This window comes from Misgurnus anguillicaudatus, chromosome 20, assembly GCF_027580225.2.
Source record: "Misgurnus anguillicaudatus chromosome 20, ASM2758022v2, whole genome shotgun sequence".
Taxonomy (NCBI): Eukaryota; Metazoa; Chordata; class Actinopteri; order Cypriniformes; family Cobitidae; genus Misgurnus; species Misgurnus anguillicaudatus.
The window spans coordinates 21686283-21712052 of record NC_073356.2 but is presented as its reverse complement, the minus strand read 5'-3'; the positions used below and the strand labels follow the sequence as shown (position 1 = coordinate 21712052).

The 25770-nt window shown below is 41.1% G+C and overlaps 2 protein-coding genes across 2 annotated transcripts in view; both read left to right on the top strand.

Moving 5' to 3' along the window:
- Positions 1-25770, top strand: part of chrac1 (chromatin accessibility complex subunit 1) — a 443634-nt gene that overhangs the window by 94645 nt on the left and 323219 nt on the right. The gene's annotated exons all lie outside the window — the stretch shown is intronic.
- Positions 22795-24739, top strand: dlx5a (distal-less homeobox 5a). Its single transcript, XM_055220184.2, has 3 exons — positions 22795-23283; positions 23704-23888; positions 24257-24739. The coding sequence occupies exons 1-3, from the start codon at positions 22929-22931 to the stop codon at positions 24566-24568; spliced, it is 852 nt and encodes a 283-aa protein (XP_055076159.2). The 5' UTR covers positions 22795-22928; the 3' UTR covers positions 24569-24739.

Genomic DNA, 25770 nt, shown 5'->3' with positions numbered 1-25770 from the left:
GAGAAAATTGGCATCCCATAATGATCAACCTTCAAGCCACAAGTAAAACGGTCCAACCCCCGGGTCTCTATGATGTTCTGAAGCGGAGATATAAGGCTTTGTTTATTCCGTTGCTAGGGTACTAAGTTTGGTTGCTAGGGAGAAAATTGGCATCCCATAATGATCAACCTTCAAGCCACAAGTAAAACGGTCCAACCCCCGTGTCTCTATGATGTTCTGAAGCGGAGATATAAGGCTTTGTTTATTCCGTTGCTAGGGTACTAAGTTTGGTTGCTAGGGAGAAAATTGGCATCCCATAATGATCAACCTTCAAGCCACAAATAAAACGGTCCAACCCCCGTGTCTCTATGATGTTCTGAAGGGGAGATATAAGGCTTTGTTTATTCCGTTGCTAGGGTACTAAGTTTGGTTGCTAGGGAGAAAATTGGCATCCCATAATGATCAACCTTCAAGCCACAAGTAAAACGGTCCAACCCCCGTGTCTCTATGATGTTCTGAAGCGGAGATATAAGGCTTTGTTTATTCCGTTGCTAGGGTACTAAGTTTGGTTGCTAGGGAGAAAATTGGCATCCCATAATGATCAACCTTCAAGCCACAAGTAAAACGGTCCAACCCCCGTGTCTCTAAGATGTTCTGAAGCGGAGATATAAGGCTTTGTTTATTCCGTTGCTAGGGTACTAAGTTTGGTTGCTAGGGAGAAAATTGGCATCCCATAATGATCACACTTCAAGCCACAAGTAAAACGGTCCAACCCCCATGTCTCTATGATGTTCTGAAGCGGAGATATAAGGCTTTGTTTATTCCGTTGCTAGGGTACTAAGTTTGGTTGCTAGGGAGAAAATTGGCATCCCATAATGATCCCCCTTCAAGCCACAAGTAAAACGGTCCAACCCCCGTGTCTCTAAGATGTTCTGAAGCGGAGATATAAGGCTTTGTTTATTCCGTTGCTATGGTACTAAGTTTGGTTGCTAGGGAGAAAATTGGCATCCCATAATGATCACACTTCAAGCCACAAGTAAAACAGCCCAACCCCCGTGTCTCTATGATGTTCTGAAGCGGAGATATAAGGCTTTGTTTATTCCGTTGCTAGGGTACTAAGTTTGGTTGCTAGGGAGAAAATTGGCATCCCATAATGATCACCCTTCAAGCCACAAGTAAAACGGTCCAACCCCCGTGTCTCTATGATGTTCTGAAGCGGAGATATAAGGCTTTGTTTGTTCTGTTGCTAGGGTGCTCATATTTGGTTGCTAGGGGCGTGGCTTAATAACTCTGTAAGAATCCTGAGAGACTGATTGGATGCCTGAGTAAAATGAGCCCACCCCCATGTCTCTATGACAGTGTGATGCAAAGATATCCATCTGGGCATTTTATAATGGCAGTCTATGGGAGATGTTGCTAGGGTGCCCAAAATGGTTGCTAGGGGCGTGGCTTAATAGCTTTGGAGAGATCCTGAAAGACTGATTGGATGCCTGAGTAAAATGAGCCCACCCTCATGTCTCTACGACACTCTAGAATGAAGATATTCCTTCTGGGACGTTTTTATTCCCTTATATGGGCGTGTTTCCTGCCCCATTATAAGTCAATGGGGAAATTTGGGGGCCTCTTACACCCCAGGGGTACAGCTTACACCCCAATGTGATGTATGTTCTTACAGAGCCTGCCAGCCTCTTCAACTGTGATAAGCCACAAGTTTCTACAAATTTCACGTTCGCAGCTATGACCCGTCAAAGTTGGTCGTAATGTTAAGTCAATGGAATTTTTGGGGTGTTTGAGCGCCCCGTTTAGGAATTCGGTAGGTCCCATCAGTTAGAAAAGTCATAGCATAAATCTACGGACCAGTCTTAAAAGTTTTGTTAAGTTTTGTGGGTGTAGCTTGAAAGCTCTAGGAGGAGTTACAGTCAGAAAAAGTGGGGGAGCATAAGAATAATAATAATAAGTTTAGATACAACAACAGTATGTTGGCTTTTTCAAAGCCAACATAATTATAATAAGTATGAGCAATAATAATAGTGATGCCTTGCATAAATGCAAGCACCACTAACTAGATAGGTACATTTCCTGAAGAAAATGTGAAGTGGTGCTTGCCGTGGCAAATTTCGGGGGACAGTATATGTTTATACTCCATACCACAAGTAAAACAATCCAACCCCCGTGTCTCTACGATGTTCTGATACGGAGTTATAAGGCTTTGTTTACTCTGTTGCTAGGGTACTGTATTTGGTTGCTAGGGGAAAAATGGCATCCACTAATGATTACACTCCAAGTCACGAGTCAAATGGTCCAACCCCTGTGTCTCTACAATGTTCTGATGCAGAGATATAAGGCTTTGTTTACTCTGTTGCTAGGGTACTGTATTTGGTTGCTAGGGGAAAAAATGGCATCCACTAGTGATTACTCTCCGAGTCATAAGTCAAACGGTCCAACCCCCGTGTCTCTACGATGTTCTAATGCGGAGATATAAGGCTTTGTTTACTGTGTTGCTAGGGTACTGTATTTGGTTGCTAGGGAAAAATTTGACATGCCATAGTGATTACCCGCCAAGTCACGAGTCAAACGGTCCAACCCCCGTGTCTCTACGATGTTCTGATGCAGAGATATAAGGCTTTGTTTACTCTGTTGCTAGGGTACTGTATTTGGTTGCTAGGGAACAATTTGACATCCCATAGTGATTACCCGCCGAGTCACGAGTCAAACGGTCCAACCCCCGTGTCTCTACGATGTTCTGATGCGGAGATATAAGGCTTTGTTTACTCTGTTGCTAGGGTACTGTATTTGGTTGCTAGGGAAAAAAAATGACATCCCATAGTGATTACCCGCCGAGTCACGAGTCAAACGGTCCAACCCCCGTGTCTCTACGATGTTCTGATGCGGAGATATAAGGCTTTGTTTACTCTGTTGCTAGGGTAATGTATTTGGTTGCTAGGGAAAAATTTGATATCCCATAATGATTACACTCTGAGTCACGAGTCAAACGGTCCAACCCCCTTGTCTCTACGATGTTCTGATGCGGAGATATAAGGCTTTGTTTACTCTGTTGCTAGGGTACTGTATTTGGTTGCTAGGGAAAAAATTGGCATCCCATAATGATTACAAGCCGAGTCACGAGTCAAATGGTCCAACCCCCGTGTCTCTACGATGTTCTGATGCGGAGATATAAGGCTTTGTTTACTCTGTTGCTAGGGTACTGTATTTGGTTGCTAGGGAAAAATTTGACATCCCATAGTGATTACCCGCCGAGTCACTAGTCAAACGGTCCAACCCCCGTGTCTCTACGATGTTCTGATGCGGAGATATAAGGCTTTGTTTACTCTGTTGCTAGGGTACTGTATTTGGTTGCTAGGGAAAAAATTGGCATCCCATAATGATTACACTCTGAGTCACGAGTCAAACGGTCCAACCCCCGTGTCTCTACGATGTTCTGATGCGGAGATATAAGGCTTTGTTTACGCTGTTGCTAGGGTACTGTATTTGGTTGCTAGGGAAAAAATTGATATCCCATAATGATTACACTCTGAGTCACGAGTCAAACGGTCCAACCCCCTTGTCTCTACGATGTTCTGATGCGGAGATATAAGGCTTTGTTTTTCTCTGTTGCTAGGGTACTGTATTTGGTTGCTAGGGAAAAAATTGGCATCCCATAATGATTACACTCTGAGTCACGAGTCAAACGGTCCAACCCCCGTGTCTCTACGATGTTCTGATGCGGAGATATAAGGCTTTGTTTACGCTGTTGCTAGGGTACTGTATTTGGTTGCTAGGGAAAAAAATTGATATCCCATAATGATTACACTCTGAGTCACGAGTCAAACGGTCCAACCCCCTTGTCTCTACGATGTTCTGATGCGGAGATATAAGGCTTTGTTTACTCTGTTGCTAGGGTACTGTATTTGGTTGCTAGGGAAAAAATTGGCATCCCATAATGATTACACTCTGAGTCACGAGTCAAACGGTCCAACCCCCATGTCTCTACGATGTTCGGATGCTAAGATATAACTGTTTGAATTTTATGTTGCTAGGGTGCTGAAAAGTGGTTGCTAGGGGCGTGGCTTAGTAAGTCTTTAAGGATCCTGAGAAACTGATTGGATGCCTGAGTAAAATGAGCCCACCCCCATGTCTCTATGACACTGTGGTGCAAAGATATCCATCTGGGCATTTTATAATCGCAGTCTATGGGAGATGTTGCTAGGGTGCCCAAAATTGTTGCTAGGGGCGTGGCTTAATAACTCTGAGATGATCCTGAGAGACTGATTGGATGCCCGAGTGAAATGAGCCCACCCACTTGTCTGTAGGACATTGTAAAGCGAAGATATCCCAGCTGGAACTTTTTTATTTCCTTATATGGGCATGTTTCCTGCCCCATTATAAGTCAATGGGGCACTTTTGGGTGCCTCTTACACCCCAGGGGTACAACTTACACCCCAATGTGATGTATGTTCTTACAGAGTCTACCCCCCTCTTCAAATGTTGTAACCTACATGTTTCTACAAAATCCTCGAGCGGAGCTATGACTCGTCAAAGTTGGGCGCAATGTTAAGTCAATGGGATTTTTCGGGTGCTAGGGTACTGTATTTGGTTGCTAGGGAAAAATTTGACATCCCATAGTGATTACCCTCCGAGTCACGAGTCAAACGGTCCAACCCCCGTGTCTCTACGATGTTCGGATGCGGAGATATAACTGTTTGAATTTTATGTTGCTAGGGTGTTCAAAAGTGGTTGCTAGGGGCGTGGCTTAATACCTATGTAAGGATCCTGAGAGACTGATTGGATGCCTGAGTAAAATGAGCCCATCCCCATGTCTCTATGACACTGTGGCGCAAAGATATCCATCTGGGCATTTTATAATGGCAGTCTATGGGAGATGTTGCTAGGGTGCCCAAAATTGTTGCTAGGGGTGTGGCTTAATAGCTCTGGGATGATCCTGAGGGACTGATTGGATGCCCGAGTGAAATGAGCCCACCCACTTATCTCTACGACACTGTAAAGCAAAGATATCCCATCTGGAACTGTTTTATTCCCTTATATGGGCATGTTTCCTGCCCCATTATAAGTCAATGGGAATTTTCGGGTGCCTCTTACACCCCAGGGGTACAACTTACACCCCATTGTGATATATGTTCTTACAGAGCCTACCACCCTCTTCAAATGTTGTAACCCACATGTTTCTACAAAATCCTTGAGCGGAGCTATGACTCATCAAAGTTGGGCGCAATGTTAAGTCAATGGGATTTTTTGGGTGGTTTTTCGCCCCCCTTTCGAAAATCTTGCACCCGATCGCTTATAAAAGTCATAGCAGACGTGTCCTCAATAAGCCGGTCGTTTTGAGCCCTGTTTCATTGGTCTACGACAAACCGTGCGGGACGAGTTACGCGCCGAAAAAGTGTCCAGATATAAGAATAAAGATATAACTAGATAGAAAAGTTTGTTGACAAACTTTATGTTGGCTTGACAAAGCCTGGCCTGAACGTTAAAAACGGTTTGACAGATGTTTAGTTTAGTAGGCTATCTGGCTGTTAGTATGTTTAAGTATGAAGCTAGCCTGATTTAACATAAAGCTAGCATGATTAGCCTGAAGCTAGCATGAAGCTAACATGATTAGCATGAAGCTAGCATCAAGTTAGCATGATTAGCATGAAGCTAGCATGATGCTAACATGAAATAACATGAAGCTAGCATGTTGCTAACATGAATTAGCATGAAGCTAGCATGAAGCTAACATGATTAGCATGAAGCTAACATCAAGTTAGCATGATTAGCATGAAGCTAGCATGATGCTAACATGAATTAGCATGAAGTTAGCATGATGCTAACATGAATTAGCATGAAGCTAGCATGATGATAACATGAATTAGCATGAAGCTAGCATGATGCTAACATGAATTAACATGAAGCTAGCATGATGCTAACATGAATTAGCATGAAGCTAGCATGATGCTAACATGAATTAACATGAAGCTAGCATGATGCTAACATGAATTAGCATGAAGCTAGCATGAAGCTAGCATGATGCTAACATGAATTAGCATGAAGCTAGCATGATGCTAACATGAATTAGCATGAAGCTAGCATGATGCTTACATGAATTAACATGAAGCTAGCATGATGCTAACATGAATTAGCATGAAGCTAGCATGATGCTAACATGAATTACCATGAAGCTAGCATGATGCTAACATGAATTAGCATGAAGCTAACATGAATTAGCATGAAGTTAGCATGATGCTAACATGAATTAGCATGAAGCTAGCATGATGCTAACATGAATTAACATGAAGCTAGCATGATGCTAACATGAATTAGCATGAAGCTAGCATGATGCTAACATGAATTAGCATGAAGCTAGCATGATGCTAACATGAATTAGCATGAATTAGCATGATGCTAACATGAATTAGCATGAAGCTAGCATAATGCTTACATGAATTAGCATGAAGCTAGCATGATGCTAACATGAATTAGCATGAAGCTAGCATGATGCTAACATGAATTAGCATGAAGCTAGCATGATGCTAACATAAATTAGCATGAAGCTAGCATGATACTAACATGAATTAGCATGAAGCTAGCATGATGCTAACATGAATTAGCATGAAGCTAGCATGATGCTAACATGAATAAGCATGAAGTTAGCAAGATTTATTATGAAATTAGCATAAAGCTAGCATGAAACTAGCATGAAGCTAGTATGACTTAGCATGAAGCTAGCATAAGGCTAACATGACCAAAAGACCCAACCCCCATGCCTCTATGATTTTCGGATCCAGAGATATAAGGCTTTGTTTATTATGTTGCTAGGGTGCTAATATTTGGTTGCTAGGGGCGTGGCTTAATACCTCGATAAGAATCCTCAGAGACTGATTGGATGCCTGAGTAAAATGAGCCCACCCCAATGTCTCTGCGACACTGTGCTGCAAAGATATCCATCTGCGCAATTTATAATGGCAGTCTATGGAATAAGTTGCTAGGGTGCCCAAAAATGGTTGCTAGGGGCGTGGCTTAATAGCTATGGGACGATCTTGAGAGACTGATTGGATGCCTGAGTAAAATGAGCCCACCCCCATGTCTCTACGACACTCTAAAATGAAGATATTCCATCTGGGACACTTTTATTCCCTTATATGGGCATGTTTCCTGCCCCATTATAAGTCAATGGGGAAATTTGGGTGCCTCTTACACCCCAGGGGTACAGCTTACACCCCAATGTGATGTATGTTCTTACACAGCCTACCAGCCTCTTCAACTGTGATAACCCACAAGTTTCTACAAATTTCTCGTTCGCAGCTATGACCCGTCAAAGTTGGTCGTAATGTTAAGTCAATGGAAATTTTGGGGTGTTTGAGCGCCCCGTTTAGGAATTCGGTAGGTCCCATCAGTTAGAAAAGTCATAGCATAAATCTACGTACCAGTCTTAAAAGTTTTGTAAAGTTTTGTGGGTGTAGCTTGAAAGCTCTAGGAGGAGTTACAGTTCGAAAAAGTGTGGACCAGAAGAATAATAATAACTAGATAGGTACATTTCCTGAAGAAAATGTGAGTGGTGCTTGCCGTGGCAAAATTCTGGGGACCATATATGATTATACTCCAAGCCAAAAGTAAAACGATCCAACTCCCGTGTCTCTACGATGTTCTGATGCGGAGATATAAGGCTGTGTTTAAACGGTTGCTAGGGTACTGTATTTGGTTGCTAGGGAAAACATTGCCATCCACTAGTGATTACCGTCCGAATCACGAGTCAAACGGTCCAACCCCCGTGTCTGTACAATGTTCTGATGCGGAGATATAAGGCTTTGTTTACTCTGTTGCTAGGGTACTGTATTTGGTTGCTAGGGAAAACATTGCCATCCACTAGTGATTACCCTCCGAGTCACGAGTCAAACGGTCCACTCCCTGTGTCTCTACGATGTTCTGATGCGTAGATATAAGGCTTTGTTTACTCTGTTGCTAGGGTACTCTATTTGGTTGCTAGGGGAAAAATGGCATCCACTAGTGATTACCCTCCGAGTCACGAGTCAAACGGTCCAACCCCCGTGTCTCTACAATGTTCTGATGCAGAGATATAAGGCTTTGCTTACTCTGTTGCTAGGGTACTGTATTTGGTTGCTAGGGAAAAAATTGGCATCCACTAGTGATTACCCTACGAGTCACGAGTCAAACGGTCCAACCCCCGTGTCTCTACAATGTTCTGATGCAGAGATATAAGGCTTTGTTTACTCTGTTGCTAGGGTACTGTATTTGGTTGCTAGGGAAAAAATTGGCATCCACTAGTGATTACCCTACGAGTCACGAGTCAAACGGTCCAAACCCTGTGTCTCTACGATGTTCTGATGCGGAGATATAAGGCTTTGTTTACTCCGTTGCTAGGGTACTGTATTTGGTTGCTAGGGAAAAAACAGCATCCACTAGTGATTACCCGCCGAGTCACGAGTCAAACGGTCCAACCCCCGTGTCTCTACGATGTTCTGATGCGGAGATATAAGGCTTTGTTTACTCTGTTGCTAGGGTACTGTATTTGGTTGCTAGGGAAAAAATTGGCATCCACTAGTGATTACCCTCCGAGTCACGAGTCAAACGGTCCAAACCCCGTGTCTCTACGATGTTCTGATGTGGAGATATAAGGCTTTGTTTACTCTGTTGCTAGGGTACTGTATTTGGTTGCTAGGGGAAAAATTGGCATCCCATAATGATTACACTCTGAGTCACGAGTCAAACGGTCCAACCCCCGTGTCTCTACGATGTTCTGATGTGGAGATATAAGGCTTTGTTTACTCTGTTGCTAGGGTACTGTATTTGGTTGCTAGGGAAAAAATTGGCATCCACTAGTGATTACCCTCCGAGTCACGAGTCAAACAGTCCAAACCCCATGTCTCTACGATGTTCTGATGTGGAGATATAAGGCTTTGTTTACTCTGTTGCTAGGGTACTGTATTTGGTTGCTAGGGAAAAAAATTGGCATCCACTACTGATTACCCTCCAAGTCACGAGTCAAACGGTCCAACCCCCGTGTCTCTACGATGTTCTGATGCGGAGATATAAGGCTTAGTTTATTCGGTTGCTAGGGTGCTCAAATTTGGTTGCTAGGGGCGTGGCTTGGGAGTGGCCAATTATGTGCCCAATTGTTACACCCCTAGTCACAAGTAAAACGGTCCAACCCCCGTGTCTCTATGATGTTCTGATGCCGAGATATAACTGTTTGAATTTTATGTTGCTAGGGTGCTCAAAAGTGGTTGCTAGGGGCGTGGCTTAGTAAGTCTTTAAGGATCCTGAGAGACTGATTGGATGCCTGAGTAAAATGAGCCCACCCCCATGTCTCTATGACACTGTGGTGCAAAGATATCCATCTGGGCATTTTATAATGGCAGTCTATGGGATAGGTTGCTAGGGTGCCCAAAATGGTTGCTAGGGTAACCTTACACCCCATTGTGGGGGACGTCCTGAAAGAGTCTAGCACCCTCTTCAAATGTTGTGACCCACATGGTTCTACGAAATCCTCGCTCGGACCTATGACCCGTCAAAGTTTTTCGCAATGTTAAGTCTATGGGATTTTCGCCCATTGACTTTGAATGGGAAATTTCGGGTGCCTCTTACACCCCAGGGGTACAACTTACACCCCAATGTGATGTATGTTCTTAGAGAGCCTACTACCCTCTTCAAATGTATTAACCCACATGTTTCTACAAAAATCTCGCTCGTACCTATGACCCGTCAAAGTTTTTGCAATGTTAAGTCTATGGGATTTTCCCCCATTGACTTTTCATTGGGGCACTTTTGGGCGCCTCTTACACCCCAGGGGTACAACTTACACCCCAATGTAATGTATGTTCTTACAGAGCCTACCACCCTCTTCAAGTGTTGTAACCCACATGTTTCTACAAAATCCTCGAGCGGAGCTATGACTCGTCAAAGTTGGGCGCAATGTTAAGTCAATGGGATTTTTCGGGTGGTTTTTCGCCCCCCTTTCGGAAATCCTGCACCCGATCGCTTATAAAAGTCATAGCACACCTCTCCTCAATAAGCCGGTCGATTTGAGCCCTCTTTCATGGGTCTACGATAAACCGTGCGGGACGAGTTAGGTGCCGAAAAAACGTGCAGATGTAAGAATAAAATATAATAATAATTTTTACAATAGTAATAGTGATGCCTTGCATAAATGCAAGCACCACTAATAATAACTAGATAGGTACATTTCCTGAAGAAAATGTGAAGTGGTGCTTGCCGTGGCAAATTTCGGGGGACAGTATATGTTTATACTTCCAGTCACGAGTAAAACGATCCAAACCCCGTGTCTCTACGATGTTCTGATGCGCAGATATAAGGCTTTGTTTATTCGGTTGCTAGGGTACTGTATTTGGTTGCTAGGGAAAAAATTGGCATCCCATAGTGATTACACGCCGAGTCACAAGTCAAACGGTCCAACCCCCGTGTCTCTACGATGTTCTGATGCGGAGATATAAGGCTTTGTTTACTCTGTTGCTAGGGTACTGTATTTGGTTGCTAGGGAAAAAATTGGCATCCCATAATGATTACACTCCGAGTCACGAGTCAAACGGTCCAACCCCCGTGTCTCTACGATGTTCTGATGCGGAGATATAAGGCTTTGTTTACGCTGTTGCTAGGGTATTGTATTTGGTTGCTAGGGAAAAAATTGGCATCCCATAATGATTACACTCCGAGTCACGAGTCAAACGGTCCAACCCCCGTGTCTCTACGATGTTCTGATGCGGAGATATAAGGCTTTGTTTACTCTGTTGCTAGGGTACTGTATTTGGTTGCTAGGGAAAAAATTGGCATCCCATAATGATTACACTCCGAGTCACGAGTCAAACGGTCCAACCCCCGTGTCTCTACGATGTTCTGATGCGCAGATATAAGGCTTTGTTTATTCGGTTGCTAGGGTACTGTATTTGGTTGCTAGGGAAAAAATTGGCATCCCATAGTGATTACACGCCGAGTCACGAGTCAAACGGTCCAACCCCCGTGTCTCTACGATGTTCTGATGCGGAGATATAAGGCTTTGTTTACTCTGTTGCTAGGGTACTGTATTTGGTTGCTAGGGAAAAAATTGGCATCCCATAATGATTACACTCTGAGTCACGAGTAAAACGGTCCAACCCCCATGTCTCTACGATGTTCGGATGCTGAGATATAACTGTTTGAATTTTATGTTGCTAGGGTGCTGAAAAGTGGTTGCTAGGGGCGTGGCTTAGTAAGTCTTTAAGGATCCTGAGAAACTGATTGGATGCCTGAGTAAAATGAGCCCACCCCCATGTCTCTATGACAGTGTGATGCAAAGATATCCATCTGGGCATTTTATAATGGCAGTCTATGGAAGATGTTGCTAGGGTGCCCAAAATTGTTGCTAGGGGCGTGGCTTAATAGTTCTGGGATGATCCTGAGAGACTGATTGGATGCCCGAGTGAAATGAGCCCACCCACTTATCTCTACAACACTGTAAAGCAAAGATATCCCATCTGGAACTGTTATATTCCCTTATATGGGCATGTTTCCTGCCCCATTATAAGTCAATGGGAATTTTTGGGTGCCTCTTACACCCCAGGGGTACAACTTACACCCCATTGTGATCCATGTTCTTACAGAGCCTACCACCCTCTTCAAATGTTGTAACCCACATGTTTCTATAAAATCCTCAAGCGGAGCTATGACCTGTCAAAGTTGGGCGCAATGTTAAGTCAATGGGTTTTTTTCGGTGATTTTTCGCCCCCCTTTCGGAAACCCTGCACCCGATTGCTTATAAAAGTCATAGCACGCCTCTCCTCAATAATCCGGTCGATTTGAGCCCTCTTTCATGGGTCTATGACAAATCGTGCGGGACGAGTTACGCGCCGAAATTTTGTCCAGATATAAAAATAATAATAATAATAACTAGATAGGTACATTTCCTGAAGAAAATGTGAAGTGGTGCTTGCAGTGGCAAAATTCTGGGGGCTATGTATGATTATACTCCAAGTCACGAGTCAAACGGTCCAACCCCCGTGTCTCTACGATGTTCTGATGTGGAGATATAAGGCTTTGTTTACTGAAGGTAGTATGATTACCATGAAGCTAGCATGATGTTAGCATAAATAACGTGAAGGTAGTATGATGTTAACATGATTAGCATGAAGTTAGCATAAAGCGAACATCATTAGCATGAAGCTAACATGATGTTAATATGATTAGCATGAAGTTAGCATGATGTTAGCATGATTATCAGGAAGTTGTCATGATGTTAGCATGATTAGCATGAAGCTAGCATGAAGCTAACATGATTAGCATGAAGTTAGCATGAAGCTAGCATTAAGCTAGCATGATTAGCATGAAGCTAGCATGAAGCTAACATGATTAGCATGAAGCTAGCATGATTAGCATGAAGCTAGCATGATTAGCATGATGTTAGCATGATTAGCATGATGTTAGCATGATTAGCATGAAGTTAGCATGAAGCTAGCATGAAGCTAACATGATTAGCATGAAGCTAGCATGATTAGCATGAAGCTAGCATGATGTTAGCATGATGTTAGAATGATTAACATGATGTTAGCATGATTAGCATGAAGCTAGCATGAAGCTAGCATGAAGCTAACATGAAGCTAGCATGATTAGCATGAAGCTAGCATAAAGCTAACATGATTAGCATGAGGCTAGCATGATTAGCATAAAGCTAGCATGATTAGCATCAAGCTAACATGATGTTAGCATGATGTTAGCATGATTAGCATGAAGCTAACATGATTACCATGACGTTGGCATGAAGCTAGCATGATTAGCATGAAGCTAGCATGCTGTTAGCATGAAGCTAACATGATTAGCATGAAGCTAACATGATGTTAGCATGATTAGCATGATATTAGCATGATTAGCATGATGATAGCATGAAGCTAGCATGATGTTAGCATGATGTTAGCATGAAGTTAGCATGATGTTAGCATGATAAGCATGATGTTACCATGATTAGCATTATGTTAGCATGATTAGCATGAAGTTAGCCTGATGTTAGCATGATTAGCATTATGTTAGCATGATTAGCATGATGTTAGCATGATTAGCATGATGATAGCATGAAGCTAGCATGATGTTAGCATGACTAGCAAGAAGTTAACATGAAGTTAGCATGAAGCTAGCATGATTTAACGTGAAGTTAGCAAGATTTATTATGAAATTAGCATTAAGCTAGCATGAAACTAGCATGAAGCTAGTATGACTTAGCATTAAGCTAGCATGAAGCTAACATGACCCAAAGACCCAACCCCCATGTCTCTATGATGTTCGGATCCAGAGATATAAGGCTTTGTTTATTATGTTGCTAGGGTGATCATATTTGGTTGTTAGGGGCGTGGCTTGGGAGTGGCCAACAATGTGGCCAGTTATTACACTCTGAGTCACAAGTAAAATGGTCCAACCCCCGTGTCTCTACGAATTTCTGATGCGGAGATATATGGCTTTGTTTATTCGGTTGCTAGGGTGCTCATATTTGGTTGCTAGGGGCGTGGCTTGGGAGTGGCCAATGATGTGGCCAGTTATTACACTCCGAGTCACAAGTAAAACAGTCCAACCCCCGTGTCTCTACGATGTTCTGATGTCGAGATATAACTGTTTAAATGTTATGTTGCTAGGGTGCTCAAAAGTGGTTGCTAGGGGCGTGGCTTAATACCTCAATAAGGATCCTGAGAGACTGATTGGATGTCTGGGTAAAATGAGCCCACCCCCAAGTCTCTATGACACTGTGCTGCAAAGATATCCATCCTGGCATTTTATAATGGCAGTCTATGGGAGATGTTGCTAGGGTGCCCAAAATTGTTGCTAGGGGCGTGGCTTAATAGCTCTGGGATGATTCTGAGAGACTGATTGGATGCCCGAGTAAAATGAGCCCACCCACGTATCTCTACGACACTGTAAAGCAAAGATATCCCATCTGGAACGGTTTTATTCCCTTATATGGGCGTGTTTCCTGCCCCATTATAAGTCAATGGGGCACTTTTGGGCACCTCTTACACCCCAGGGGTACAACTTACACCCCATTGTGATCCATGTTCTTACAGAGCCTACCACCCTCTTCAAATGTTGTAACCCACATGTTTCTACAAAATTCTCGAGCGGAGCTATGACTCGTCAAAGTTGGGCGCAATGTTAAGTCAATGGGATTTTTCGGGTGGTTTTTCGCCCCCCTTTCGGAAATCCTGCACCCGATCGCTTATAAAAGTCATAGCACACCTCTCCTCAATAAGCCGGTCGATTTGAGCCCTATTGCATGGGTCTACGACAAAGCGTGCGGGACGAGTTACGCGCCGAAAAAAGTGTCCAGAAAAAGAAGAATAATAATAATTATAACTAGATAGGTACATTTCCTGAAGAAAATGTGAAGTGGTGCTTGCCGTGGCAAATTTCGGGGAACAATATATGATTATACTCTAAGTCACGAGTCAAACGGTCTAACCCCCGTGTCTCTACGATGTTCTGATGCGGAGATAAAAGGCTTTGTTTACTCTGTTGCTAGGGTACTGTATTTGGTTGCTAGGGGAAAAATTGGCATCCAATAATGATTACACTCTGAGTCACGAGTCAAACGGTCCAGCCCCCGTGTCTCTACGATGTTCTGATGCGGAGATATAAGGCTTTGTTTACTCTGTTGCTAGGGTACTGTATTTGGTTGCTAGGGGAAAAAATGGTATCCCATAATGATTACACTCCGAGTCACGAGTCAAACGGTCCAACCCCCGTGTCTCTACCATGTTCTGATGCGGAGATATAAGGCTTTGTTTACTCTGTTGCTAGGGTACTGTATTTGGTTGCTAGGGGAAAAAATGGCATCCCATAATGATTACACTCTGAGTTACGAGTCAAACGGTCCAACCCCCGTGTCTCTACGATGTTCTGATGCGGAGATATAAGGCTTTGTTTACTCTGTTGCTAGGGTACTGTATTTGGTTGCTAGGGAAAAAATTTGCATCCCATAATGATTTCACTCCGAGTCACGAGTCAAACGGTCCAACCCCCGTGTCTCTACGATGTTCTGTTGCGGAGATATAAGGCTTTGTTTACTCTGTTGCTAGGGTACTGTATTTGGTTGCTAGGGAAAAAATTGGCATCCCATAATGATTACACTCTGAGTCACGAGTCAAACGGTCCAACCCCCGTGTCTCTACAATGTTCTGGTGCGGAGATATAAGGCTTTGTTTACTCTGTTGCTAGGGTACTGTATTTGGTTGCTAGGGAAAAAATTGGCATCCCATAATGATTACACTCTGAGTCACGAGTCAAACGGTCCAGCCCCCGTGTCTCTACGATGTTCTGATGCGGAGATATAAGGCTTTGTTTACTCTGTTGCTAGGGTACTGTATTTGGTTGCTAGGGAAAAAATTGGCATCCCATAATGATTACACTCTGAGTCACGTGTCAAACGGTCCAACCCCCGTTTCTCTACGATGTTCTGATGCGGAGATATAAGGCTTTGTTTACTCTGTTGCTAGGGTACTGTATTTGGTTGCTAGGGGAAAAAATGGCATCCCATAATGATTACACTCCGAGTCACGAGTCAAACGGTCCAACCCCCGTGTCTCAACGATGTTCTGATGCGGAGATATAAGGCTTTGTTTACTCTGTTGCTAGGGTACTGTATTTGGTTGCTAGGGAAAAAATTGGCATCCCATAATGATTCCACTCCGAGTCACGAGTCAAACGGTCCAACCCCCGTGTCTGTACGATGTTCTGATGCGGAGATATAAGGCTTTGTTTACTCTGTTGCTAGGGTACTGTATTTGGTTGCTAGGGGAAAAAATGGCATCCCATAATGATTACACTCTGAGTTACGAGTCAAACGGTCCAACCCCCGTGTCTCTACGATGTTCTGATGCGGAGATATAAGGCTTTGTTTACTCTGTTGCTAGGGTACTGTATTTGGTTGCTAGGGAAAAAATTTGCATCCCATAATGATTTCACTCCGAGTCACGAGTCAAACGGTCCAACCCCCGTGTCTCTACGATGTTCTGATGCGGAGATATAAGGCTTTGTTTACTCTGTTGCTAGGGTACTGTATTTGGTTGCTAGGGAAAAAATTGGCATCCCATAATGATTACACTCTGAGTCACGAGTCAAACGGTCCAACCCCCGTGTCTCTACAATGTTCTGGTGCGGAGATATAAGGCTTTGTTTACTCTGTTGCTAGGGTACTGTATTTGGTTGCTAGGGAAAAAATTGGCATCCCATAATGATTACACTCTGAGTCACGAGTCAAACGGTCCAGCCCCCGTGTCTCTACGATGTTCTGATGCGGAGATATAAGGCTTTGTTTACTCTGTTGCTAGGGTACTGTATTTGGTTGCTAGGGAAAAAATTGGCATCCCATAATGATTACACTCTGAGTCACGTGTCAAACGGTCCAACCCCCGTTTCTCTACGATGTTCTGATGCGGAGATATAAGGCTTTGTTTACTCTGTTGCTAGGGTACTGGATTTGGTTGCTAGGGAAAAAATTGGCATCCCATAATGATTACACTCTGAGTCACGAGTCAAACGGTCCAACCCCCGTGTCTCTACGATGTTCTGCTGCAGAGATATAACTGTTTGAATTTTATGTTGCTAGGGTGCTCAAAAGTGGTTGCTAGGGGCGTGGCTTAAAAGCTTTGGGAATATCCTGATAGACTGATTGGATGTCTGAGTAAAATGAGCCCACCCCCTTGTCTTTACGACATTGTAAAGCAAAGATATCCCATCTGGAACTTTTTTATTCCCTTATATGGGCATGTTTCCTGCCCCATCATAAGTCAATGGGAAAATTAGGGTGCCTCTTACACCCCAGGGGTACAACTTACACCCAATTGTGATCCATGTTCTTACAGAGTCTACCACCCTCTTCAAATAATGTAACCCACATGTTTTTACAAAATCCTCGCTTGTACCTATGACCCGTCAAAGTTTTTGCAATGTTAAGTCTATGGCATTTTCCCCCATTGACTTTTCATTGGGGCACTTTTGGGCGCCTCTTACACCCCAGGGGTACAACTTACACCCCAATGTGATGTATGTTCTTACAGAGTCTACCACCCTCTTCAAATGTTGTAACCCACATGTTTCTACAAAATCCTCGAGCGGAGCTATGACTCGTCAAAGTTGGGCGTAATGTTAAGTCAATGGGATTTTTCGGGTGGTTTTTCGCCCCCCTTTCGGAAATCCTGCACCCGATCGCTTATAAAAGTCATAGCACACCTCTCCTCAATAAGCCGGTCGATTTGAGCCCTCTTTCATGGGTCTACGACAAACCGTGCGGGACGAGTTAGGTGCCGAAAAAACGTGCAGATGTAAGAATAAAATATAACTAGATAGAAAAGTTTGAAGACAAACTTTATGTTGGCTTGACAAAGCCTGGCCTGAACGTTTAAAACAGTTTAAGAGAAACTTAAAACAAAATTAGTTTAGTAGTCTAACTTTCCTTAAACATGATTTAACAAAAAGTTAGCATGTTAACATGATTTAGCACTAAGTTAGCATGATGTTAACATGAATTAGCATGAAGCTAGCATGATGCTAACATGAATTAGCATGAAGCTAGCATGATGCTAACAAGAATTAGCATGAAGCTAGCATGATGCTAACATGAATTAGCATGAAGCTAGCATGATGTTAACATGAATTAGCATGAAGCTAGCATGATGCTAACATGAATTAGCATAAAGCTAACATGAATTAGCATGAAGCTAGCATGATGCTAATATGAATTAGCATGATGCTAACATGAATTAGCATGATGCTAACATGAATTAGCATGATGCTAACATGAATAAGCATGAAGCTAGCATGATGCTAACATGAATTAGCATGAAGTTAGCATGATGCTAACATGAATTAGCATGAAACTAGCATGATGCTAACATGAATTAGCATGAAGCTAACATGATGCTAACATGAGTTAGCATGAAGTTATCATGATGCTAACATGAATTAGCATGAAGCTAGCATGATGTTAACATGAATTAGCATGAAGCTAGCATGATGCTAACATGAATTACCATGATGCTAACATGAATTAACATGAAGCTAGCATGATGCTAACATGAATTAGCATGAAGCTAGCATGATGCTAACATTAATTAGCATGAAGCTAGCATGATGCTAACATGAATTAGCATGAAGCTAGCATGATGCTAACATTAATTAGCATGAAGCTAGCATGATGTTAACATTAATTAGCATGAAGCTAGCATGATGCTAATATGAATTAGCATGAAGCTAGCATGATGCTAACATGAATTAGCATGAAGCTAGCATGATGCTAACATGAATTAGCATGAAGCTAGCATGATGCTAACATGAATAAGCATGAAGTTAGCAAGATTTATTATGAAATTAGCATAAAGCTAGCATGAAACTAGCATGAAGCTAGTATGACTTAGCATGAAGCTAGCATGAAGCTAACATGACCAAAAGACCCAACCCCCATGTCTCTATGATGTTCGGATCCAGAGCTATAAGGCTTTGTTTATTATGTTGCTAGGGTGCTCATATTTGGTTGCTAGGGGCGTGGCTTAATACCTCAATAAGAATCCTTAGAGACTGATTGGATGCCTGAGTAAAATGAGCTCACCCCCATGTCTCTGTGACACTGTGCTGCAAAGATATCCATCTGCGAATTTTATAATGGCAGTCTATGGGAGATGTTGCTAGGGTGCCCAAAATTGTTGCTAGGGGCGTGGCTTAATAGCTTTGGAGAAATCCCGAAAGACTGATTGGATGCCTGAGTAAAATGATCCCACCCCCATGTCTCTATGGCATTGTAAAGCAAAGATATCCCGTCTGAAACGTTTTTATTCCCATATATGGGCATGTTTCCTGCCCCGTTATAAGTCAATGGGGAATTTGGGTGCCTCTTACGCCCCAGGGGTGAAACTTACACCCCAATGTGAGGTATGTTCCCACAGTGCCTGCCAGCCTCTTCAAATGTGGTGACACACACGTTTCTACAAATTTCTCGCTCGCAGATATGACCCGTCAAAGTTTGTCCCATGTTAAGTCAATGGGACTTTTGGAATTTTAAATTCCCGTTTTAGGAATTCTGTAAGTCGGATCCCTTCAAAAAGATATAGCACACTTCTTCAGACCAGTTAGAATGTCCGTGGAAAATTTGGTGGATGTAGCTTGAAAGCTGTCGGATGAGTTAGCTGCAGAAATTTCGCTCAGAAAAAGAATAATAATAACTAGATAGAAAAGTTTGTTGACAAACTTTATGTTGGCTTGACAAAGCCTGGCCTGAACGTTAAAAACGGTTTGACAGAAGTTTAGTTTAGTAGGCTATCTGGCTGTTAGTATGTTTAAGTATGAAGCTAGCCTGATTTAACATAAAGTTAGCATGATTAGCCTGAAGCTAACATGATTTGCATGAAGCTAGCATGAAGCTAACATGATTAGCATGAAGCTAGCATCAAGTTAGCATGATTAGCATGAAGCTAGCATGATGCTAACATGAATTAGCATGAAGTTAGCATGAAGCTAGCATGATGCTAACATGAATTAGCATGAAGCTAGCATGATGCTAACATGAATTAGCATGAAGCTAGCATGAAGCTAACATGATTAGCATGAAGCTAGCATCAAGTTAGCATGATTAGCATGAAGCTAACATGATGCTAACATGAATTAGCATGAAGCTAGCATGATGCTAACATGAATTAGCATGAAGCTAGCATGATGATAACATGAATTAGCATGAAGTTAGCATGAAGCTAGCATAATGCTAACATGAATTAGCATGAAGCTAGCATGATGCTAACATGAATTAACATGAAGCTAGCATGATGCTAACATGAATTAGCATGAAGCTAGCATGATGCTAACATGAATTAGCATGAAGTTAGCATGAAGCTAGCATGATGCTAACATGAATTAGCATGAAGCTAGCATGATGCTAACATGAATTAGCATGAAGCTAGCATGATGCTAACATGAATTAACATGAAGCTAGCATTAAGCTAACATGAATTAGCATGAAGCTAGCATGATGCTAACATGAATTAGCATGAAGCTAACATGATGCTAACATGAATTAACATGAAGCTAGCATGATGCTAACATGAATTAGCATGAAGCTAGCATGATGCTAACATGAATTAGCATGAAGCTAGCATGATGCTAACATGAATTAGCATTTAGCTAACATGATGCTAACATGAATTAGCATGAAGCTAGCATGATGCTAACATAAATTAGCATGAAGCTAGCATGATGCTAACATAAATAAGCATGAAGTTAGCAAGATTTATTATGAAATTAGCATAAAGCTAGCATGAAACTAGCATGAAGCTAGTATGACTTAGCATGAAGCTAGCATAAGGCTAACATGACCAAAAGACCCAACCCCCATGTCTCTATGATGTTCGGATCCAGAGATATAAGGCTTTGTTTATTATGTTGCTAGGGTGCTCATATTTGGTTGCTAGGGGCGTGGCTTAATACCTCAATAAGTATCCTTAGAGACTGATTGGATGCCTGAGTAAAATGAGCCCACCCCCATGTCTCTGTGACACTGTGCTGCAAAGATATCCATCTGGGCATTTTATAATGGCAGTCTATGGGAGATGTTGCTAGGGTACCAAAAAATGGTTGCTAGGGGCGTGGCTGAATAGCTATGGGACGATCCAGAGAGACTGATTGGATGCCTGAGTAAAATCAGCCCACCCCCATGTCTCTATGACACTGTAAAGCGAAGATATTCCATCTGGAACGTTTTTATTCCCTTATATGGGCGGGTTTCCTGCCCCGTTATAAGTCAATGGGGAATTTTGGGGGCCTCTTACACCCCAGGGGTGGAACTTAAACCCCAATGTGAGGTATGTTCTCACAGTGCCTGCCAGCCTCTTCAAATGTGGTAACCCACAAGTTTCTACAAATTTCTCGCTCGCAGCTATGACCCGTCAAAGTTTGTCGCAATGTTAAGTAAATGGGACTTTTCGGAAGTTTTATGTCCCGTTTTAGGAATTCTGTAAGTCGGATCCCGTCAAAAAGATATAGCACACTTCTTTAGACCAGTCAGAATGTCCGTGGAAAATTTCGTGGATGTAGCTTGAAAGCTGTCGGACGAGTTACGCGCAGAAATTTTAGTCTCAGAAGAAGAAGAATAATAATAATAAGTTTAAATACAATATCAGTATGTTGGCTTTGTCAAGCCAACATAATAATAATAATAATAAGTTTAAATACAATATCAGTATGTTGGCTTTGGCAAGCCAACATAATAATAATATCCCTGAGGAATAGTAATAGTGATGCTTTGCATAAATGCAAGCACCACTAATAATAAGTATGCAAGATAATAATAGTGATGCCTTGCATAAATGCAAGCACCACTAATAAGTATGAGCAATAGTAATAGTGATGCTTTGCATAAATGCAAGCACCACTAATAATAATAAGCTTAGATCGAAGAACAGTATGTTGGCTTTGTCAAGCCAACATAATAAGTATGAGCAATAGTTATAGTGATGCGTTGCATAAATGCAAGCACCACTAATAATAAGCTTAGATCGATGAACAGTATGTTGGCTTTGTCAAGCCAACATAATAACATGAGAGTGAGTAAATGATAACAGAATTTAATTTTTTGGGTAAACTATCTCCTTTAACACATGCTTATTTGGTTGGTGTACAGAATGTGTAAATATCTTGTTGTGTCTTATTTAAGAAAAAAATGTAATTAAATTTAATTTCCATTATACGTATATGCATAATTAAAATTGGAGTTAAGTGTGTTTTAATGATCATATTGACCTTAAATAAAAATAAAAGCACAGAATACATGTTCACTTAGCTAATTTTATTAGCCTTGATTAAGTATTTGATTTACTATTGTCGATTTGTAAAATGATAATGCCTTTTTTATTTCATGAAAGTGGTTAAGGAAATTTTATTTTTTATTAAATTTTTTGAGGAGGACGAAAACGCATACAACTAAACACCCAATTTCCTTAACTACAATCAATAGGTCACGTAGTCATATTTACCTCCACTTGGTGGCACTATTTTACCACTATTACTGATTTTTCATAAATGGTTCGACCATTGCTCTTTAACTCACAAATGACAACATTCAAAATGAGTCATCGCAGAATGTTTAAAATGGCATTGTACATTTCAATTTTATAGTTGTTATCATGAAATCAGTCACCAACAGTGAATTATTATAGGCTTTGTTCTTTACAATAAGATCGAAAATTAATTGTTTCAGGCACAAATATTAACACACAAAGCTAGAATTGTGCGTTTGATAACAAAAGTAAATCATAAATTATATTTTTAGGACTGACCACAAATTTTGTTGCCTAGGCCTATAATATAGTTACCATAGCCTACATCATGTCTGGTATTTTGACCGAGCATATTTAACCTATAGCAATTCAATCCGTTTTAGGAAAGATTTATAAACTAAAAAATAATAATATGGGAATATGTATTTGGATTTGTGTTCTTTATGAGAGTTTGTTGCGAACAATTGATGTATATTTGTAAACTATAGATGTATGTTTAAGCTGAGACATTGCTTTTAATGAAAGGTGGATTTACATTAACATTACATTAGAACTATAGCACTGAATAGACCAGGGTCTTAAACGTGCCTTGTGATGATATCTGCAATAATCCATTTCCCTTTCAATGTGTTTGTAAACATACCATAAATACCTGTAAGTTTTTTTGTTCCTCTAAAACTGGTTGAACGAGTTGGGGAGTAACTAGCCTACTGTCTGCTGCGCGTCTTGGCCAATGGCACTACTAGATCCTCCCTGCAGTGCGTAACAGCGCAATTTGGGATTTAACCAAGTCTTTGCTGCGGGGCTTAAAGCAGTCTTCAAGAGAGACGCTTGACGCTTGCACACACAATGTTAGTGTAGAGTCGGGACCCCTGTAGAGTTAGACTGCCTTTTTACGTTATCTCATCTATTGCGCTTTTCCAAACTATGACTGGAGTATTCGACAGAAGGATTCCGAGTATTAAACCAGCAGATTTTCAAAACCCTTTTCAGCTCTCCACAATGCATCACCCATCTCAGGAATCACCAACCCTGCCGGAGTCGACAGCCACGGATTCTGGCTATTACAGCCCTGCTGGAGGAGTTCATCATGGCTATTGTTCGCCGAATTCGGGCTCGTATGGGAAACCTCTTAATAGCTATCAGTACCAATACCACGGAGTCAATGGAACTTCTGGAAATTACCCTGCAAAATCCTACCCTGATTACGGCTCATACTCCACAGCATATCATCAATATGCCGGAACCTACAATAGGGTGCAGTCACAACCGAGCCCACAAGGTTAGTTATTAACATTAATTTTAAATTTGTATATACTAGACCTATTACTAACAATAATGTTGTTGAAAATAGAATAAAATAATAACTGTATTTACGAAGTTTTAATTACATTTAATTGGTTTCTTTAATATATTTATGTTTTTTTTATTTGTATGGTCTACAGTGTTGTTTAGAAAATAGAGGAAATTATTTTGTATGTAGGCTATGTATTTTGCTGGAAAAAAAAATTACAATACAAATGTAAAAAAGACAAATTTTTTTTAGAAATTACTTCGAGGCAAAGACTTTTGATTCCATGCAAGCAGCGATTTTAAAGAACATAACGTGTTTATAAATCACGACATTATAAACAAGCAGAAAAGTGTTTTATTTTTTTTTAAGCGTTTCTATGTATTTATATAATTTATTCTCGCCCTGTAGAAAAAGAAACAGTCGAGCCTGAAGTGAGAATGGTCAACGGTAAGCCCAAGAAAGTCCGAAAGCCACGCACCATCTATTCCAGTTTCCAGCTCGCGGCTTTGCAGAGACGCTTTCAGAACACGCAATACCTCGCGCTTCCAGAGAGAGCCGAGCTCGCTGCATCACTGGGGCTTACACAGACACAGGTGAAAATTTTTAACACTTATATAATAATAATAATAATAATAATATAATAACAACACCTACAATAATAATAATAATAAATTATTGCCTTTTATATATAATTTATATTATAAAACTTACTACATTCTTGGATTAGACAAATTAATGATTTGTGCAAAAAGCTCTTTTATTTTGCAGTATTATTCTTTTATACTGCAAAACAGGCTGCATTATTTATTATTATTATTATTATCAATGCTTTTATTATTTGCAATATTATACTAATATATAGCACAATATGGACTACATATAAGATGTGTGTTTGTGTCATATTTTACTGTCCTTTTGTATTAAATTGGCCCCAGAAACTCATATAACGTTTTCTCTACAGGTGAAAATTTGGTTCCAGAATAAGAGATCAAAACTAAAGAAGATTATGAAAAACGGCGAATTGCCACCAGAGCACAGTCCCAGCTCCAGTGACCCGATGGCGTGTAACTCACCGCAATCTCCCGCGGTGTGGGACTCACAGGGTCCTCAGAGACCCCACCATCAGCCACAGAATATTAACACAGCGCCATCCTCGTTTATGGAAAACAGCAGCTCTCCGTGGTATTCTTCCACCGGGACGATGAATTCTCACATTCAGGCAGCCGGCACGTTACAGCACTCGTTGGCACTCGGACCAGGAACGTTGTACTGAAATTTGTATATTATTTTGTTGTATATCGGACTGGTGTTAACAATTTTTGAGGAATATGCAATGTATTATTATGGCAGTCATAGAAGACAGTGTATAATGTGTAAATGTGTGCATGTAATTTATTGCATTTGGAAGAATTATTAAATGTTTTAAATGGACAATGGACCCGAACACTTTCAATGGTGCCTTGAATTTGATCTCAGTGCGTGCACCCGCCGATGTGCCAGAAAATTACGAAAACCCCCAAATAAATGTTCTTTTTTTAATTAGCAAATATTTTGTATTTTTTAAGGTTAATTTGAAACGCAACAATAACTCCAGATCTCAGCGCAAACTGGATGTTTGCACGACTTTCCTGTCATTGGGACCTAAATGGATATTATCGTCATTTATGACACTGGATTGTTGTGAATGGGATTTGTAGCAAACAAAACGTAATTATTTTTAAATTTTAGAATAATGGGTTGTTGGCTTAGCAATTATTAATTAAATGTCGAAGAGAGTAAAAACATTTTTATTTGATTTTTAAAGAAGCAATAGGATTGCCTCGGTCAGGGCATACAATTTAATAAATATTTAATATGTATAAGTATTCAGGACTATTTATTTTAAGTATTATTATTATTATTAATAATATTTACTGATTTCAATCAAGTTTTAAATTTTTTTTCTTTATTAGGACTTAATATCTAAAATATTTTTTGTTGTTAGTCTCGCAAATAGTGTGTTCTGCCTTGCTGTTTGTGTCCCTTACAATTATTAGCTTTGAATGCTAGTGAGGAGGCGAGGGACGGCACGGAGATCTGAAGCAGTCTGCATGCCTGTGGGGGCAAAGCAGCTCCGGCGACCACAACCCAACCCTAGCAGATCCTCCTGCTGAAAAATGCAAACAATTTCAACATCTCATTACAACCAGTTGCCGGCTGCATAAACATAGCCGTGAAGCTAAGACTGTCTTTAGAACAAGTCTGAGTAACTAGCAATTAGTTAGGGCTAATCAGTCTACTATTTGGATTTAAATTAGACCAATATACCTTCTAATGTAACATACTTAAACCAGTTATGACCAATCTTGAAAAAATAGATGGCTTTTAAGACGTTTATACTCATTACTGTGGACTGCCATGATGTTGAGAATTGATTTCAGGTTTATTTGACTACAGAAGCTACAGTACTCCTATATGGTCAAATAAAGAAAACTC